The following is a 4,742-nucleotide window of genomic DNA, read 5'->3' on the forward strand; positions in this document are numbered from 1 at the left end:
TTGCGAAATCTCTGAAATATTTTCAAATATTTAAAATATTTCAATGTTTTTTTTATTATTTTGAAATCTTTGAAAATCTTTTTAATCTTCACGAAATCTTTGAAATATATTGAAATATATTGAAATCTCTGTGAAATTGTTTAAATCTTTTGAAATCTTTGTGAAGTCTTTTGAAATATCTAAAATCTTCAGATATATTTTGAAACTTCTGGGAATCTTAGAAATATTGATATATTTTTAAATCTTCGCGCAATCTTTAAAGTATTTTAAAATCTTGGAAATGATTTGAAATCCTTGAAATATTTTTTAAATGTTTTGAAATCTATGGGAATCTTCAAAATCGAAGCCATTGTGACCATTAAAAACATTTGTGAAATCTTTGAAATCTTCAGAAATATTTTTAAATCTTCGTGAAATCATTGGAATTGACTGAAATCTTTTGCAAATTTTAAAATCTTTGAAATATTTTGGAACTTCCAGATCTTCAGACACATTTTTAAATCTTTTTGAAATCATTGGATTTACTTAAATCTTTTGAAATCTTCAGAAACATTTTGAAATCTTTGTGAAATCATTGGATCTACTAAAATCTTTTGGAATCTTTTGGAATCTTTTGAAACCTTCAGAAATATTTTGATGGCTCAGTGAAATCTTTGAAATATTTTGACAGTTTAAAAATATTTGAAAATCTTTAAAATGTTTTAACATCTTTGGGAATGTTTAAAATCCTCAGGAAATTTTTTGAAATTTTTGTGAAGCCATTGAGATCATTAAAAACAGTTGTGAAATCTTTTGGAGTCTTTGAAATTTAAAAAAATTATTTTTAAATCTTCGTGAAATCATTATAATCTACTGAAATCTTCTGAAAAATTTTGAAATATTCTAAAATCTTTGGCAATATTTGTAATCTTAGGGGATTTTTTTAAATTAAAACAAATATTTGGAAAATCTTTTGAAATCTGAAATCTTCAGAAATTTTTTGAAATCTTTGTCAAATCATTGAAATCTACTGAAATCCTTTGATATCTTTTTAAAATCTTTGAAGTATTTTGGAACTTCTAGATCTTCAGACACATTTTGAAATCATTGAATCTACTGAAATCTTTTGGAACCTTTTGAAACCTTCAGAAATATTTAGATGTCTTAGTGAAATCTTTAAAATATTTTGAAAGCTTTCTAAAATCGTTAAAATCTTTTAAAATGTTCGTGACATCTTTAAAAAATATATAAAATCCGTAAAATCTACTGAAATATTTTGAAATCTTGGAAATATTTTGACATTTTTAAAATATTTAAAAATATTTTTAAATCTTTAGGAATGTTTAAAATCTTTGGGAAATTTTTGAAACCATTGAGATAATTAGAAACATTTGTGAAATATTTTGGAATATTTGAAATCTTCAAAAATATTTTTAAATCTTCGGGAAATAAATGGAATCTACTGAAATCTTTTGAAATCTTCTGAACAATTTAAAAATATTCTAAAATCTTTGTGAAATTATTAAGATCCTAAGGAATATTTGCGAAATATTTTGGAATCTTTGAAATCTTTCACATGTTCAAAAATATTTTTAAATCTTTGTGAAATCATTGAAATATACTGAAATATTTTTTAATCTTTGAAATGTTTTAAAATGTTTAAAATATGTTTGAATCTTGGGCAATCTTTTAAATCTTATGGAATTTTTTGAAATTTTAAAAAATATTTGTGAAATCTGAAATCTTCAGAAAGCTTTTGAAATCTTGGTAAAATTATTGAAATATACTGAAATCTTGGAAATATGTTGAAATTGTGTAAATATTTGAATATCTTTAAAAAATTTGCAAATCTTTGGGAATGTTTAAAATCCTCGGGAAATTTTTTGTAATCTTTGTGAAACCATTGAGATCATTAGAAACATTTGTAAAATCTTTTGTAATCTTTGAAATCCTTATGACTATTTTGAAAGCTTTGTGAAATCATTGAAATCTACCGAAATATTTTTAAATCTTTGAAATGTTTTGAAATCTTTAGAATATTTTTAATTTTTGGCAATTGTTTAAATCTTATGGAATTTTTCGAAATATAAAAAAATATTTGTGAAATCTGAAATCTTTAAAAAGCTTTTGAAATCTTTGTTAAATCATTGAAATCTGCTGAAATCTTTTTAAATCTTCTGCAAAATTTTAAAATCTTTGAAATATTTTGGAGCTTTCAGATCTTCAGACACGTTTTGAAATCTTTGTAAAATCATTCTATCTACTGAAATCTTTTGAAACCATCAAAAATATTTTTAAGTCTTAGTGAAATCTTTGAAATAATTTGAAATGTTTGTGACATCTACAAAATATTTATAAAATCTGTAAAATCTTCAGAATCTTTCGAATTACTCAAAAAACATTTGTCATATCTTTGTGAAATTTGTTGAAATCTGAATTTTTTTGAAACCTTTGTGAAATCTCTGAAATATTTTTAAATGTTTTAAAATGGGAAATTTTTGTTTTTCCAGGTACATGCCAAACACGAGGAAAAATCAGAAACTAAATCGGTCTACAGAGAATACAACCGGGAATTCCTTCTTCCGAAAGGAACCAATCCTGAGAGCATCAAATCCTCCTTGAGCAAAGACGGTGTCCTCACAGTCGAAGCACCTTTGCCAGCTCTTGGACAGGGAGAAAAACTCATCCCAATTGCGCACCAGTAAATTATCAAAATTATACAAATTTACATACGCCTAATGAACGTTAATTTTCGATTTTCCCACGAATCCTTCCTTTACCTAAATCACAACGAATTTCCAAAAAATTTATTCAAACAAAAATTAAGCCTAAAGTGTCTTTTTCCTGAATTTTAAACCAATCGATGCCTAATCTCACACTCAGAAAAGAGTTTCTTTCATTCAAAGGAAATGTCTTTGAATCAAAGAAAATTATTCAGCAAATGAAAATTTTTTTTTAATTTAACATGATTTTCTTCATTTTGAAAGAAACTTTTTTTTAATTTAAAAAAAAAAATATATTTTTCTGAGTGCGCGCAACAAGAAGCCTTTTTTTATACGCACAATATATAGCTAGTTTTTGTTATGAATTTTCGATTTAAAATCGGCAGCTACGAAGGAAGGAGAAAAATTAGATTTATGAAATTCCGTTTGTTTTTTACTTTATTTAAAATTTATTTCTTTATTGGAACGGCGTTATTTTTCATAGAAAAATTTCGTCGAATATATCTTCGACCAATCAGTGAAGATAAAAGATTTTTTGATTTGTGAATTTCTAAGGTTTGTTCTACGCGATATTGGAATTAAAGGCAAAAAGCAAAATTTGAATGGAAAAATTTTCTGGTGGATTTGACTGAAGTAAGACGAACCTTCGAAATCGAAACGATAAATTGGTATGATAACTTGTAAACGTGTTAGTTTAGGTGTACGTTAAAAGACTAAAAAAATGCCTAGCGTATGTAAGCATTATTATATTAATATTATTTATGAATATTTTAATATTTTCGAAAACACGTAATATTTAAAGAAAGAGGAGACAAATAAAAGTGAATTCGAAATAAGCTGCTTTTTTATTTTTCCCATATCCTCAATAAGACCTTGCGTAAAATACAAATGAATAAAAATTCACGAATTATTGATGAAATGTTGAATTATCAACCTGAATATGTGAATTATAACGAAAACGGATTACTTTTTACCAGCCCCCTGCATCGAAGTTAGTTCACTAGTACGATAAAGTGAAGCGTGGAGGCCAGATGGCGCTGGAAGTCTTTCCAGCCTATATTTATATGGCAAGCATAGAAAACATTAGTGAAAAATTAATTTGATGGATATATTTCGTAATTGCATTCGGTTTTACGAGGGCTGTTTGATAAGTCACTGACTTTGTGAATAAGACATTCTTTTTTCGGCAAAAAGCGTTTTATTTCTCAACATAATCTCCTTTTAGTTCGATAGACTTAGTCCAGCATGTTTCCAATTTTTTTTTTCTTCCAAATAATAGGTTTTCTCAAGGCCCTCAAAATAGGCGTTTGTTTCGGTGATGACCTTTTCATTCGACCGAAATCTCTTACCGCCCAGCCATTTCTTCAGGTTTGGAAACAAGAAATAGTCGCAGGGGGCTTTATCTGGAGAATCCGAGGTCTGTCAAAAAAATACGCGGATTGAGGTCATAACAAAATGTACTTTATTTGGAAGTTACATGTCTGGGTCTCCTTCAAAATACTCTCATCCCCAACGCACACACTTATCCCAACGGTGTTTCCACTTGTTGAAACTGTCCAGGTACGCTTCTTTTATGATGGCTTTTAGCTCCTTCGTCTCATTTGCCTTAATCTCCGAAATCGTCTCAAATCTTCTTCCTTTGAGGGGTTTTTTTTAGTTTTGAGAACAAGAAAAAGTCACAAGGAGCAAGGTCAGGTGAGTATGGGGAGCGGGGAAGAATAGTAATCGAGTGTTTGCCCAAAAACTCACGAGTTCTGAGTGCTGAGTGAGCACAAATTTCGCAGTGACGCTATGCATCTTCAATTTTTCGATCAAAATCTCGTAACAAGATCCAACTGATATCCCACACTCTTCGATTTCTGACGTGATCACCTCTTTTGGGCGACAAGAACGTTCGGCGTCACTTGTGCAGGTAAGGTACTATATTAGATAAGAATATGCAAGCTGCCATTCTGGTTCCCCGCCAAATTCAAAATCGCTACATTGATATCGAATTATATAAATAAACTTGCCAAAAAATAGCTCTTGCAAAAATTATAA

At 28.4% G+C, this 4,742-nt stretch overlaps 1 protein-coding gene across 3 annotated transcripts in view; it reads left to right on the forward strand.

The window, feature by feature from the left end:
• LOC117172481 (alpha-crystallin A chain) overlaps positions 1-3,535 on the forward strand; it is a 44,748-nt gene extending 41,213 nt beyond the window's left edge. For all 3 annotated transcript variants that reach the window (XM_033360462.1, XM_033360463.1, XM_033360464.1), the window contains one exon: positions 2,490-3,535. In XM_033360462.1, the coding sequence (XP_033216353.1) occupies positions 2,490-2,684 (195 nt within the window). In that variant the 3' untranslated portion in view covers positions 2,685-3,535. The remainder of the gene's footprint in view (positions 1-2,489) is intronic.
• Positions 3,536-4,742: the final 1,207 nt, after the last annotated feature.

Source organism: Belonocnema kinseyi, chromosome 5, assembly GCF_010883055.1.
Source record: "Belonocnema kinseyi isolate 2016_QV_RU_SX_M_011 chromosome 5, B_treatae_v1, whole genome shotgun sequence".
Lineage (NCBI taxonomy): Eukaryota > Metazoa > Arthropoda > Insecta > Hymenoptera > Cynipidae > Belonocnema > Belonocnema kinseyi.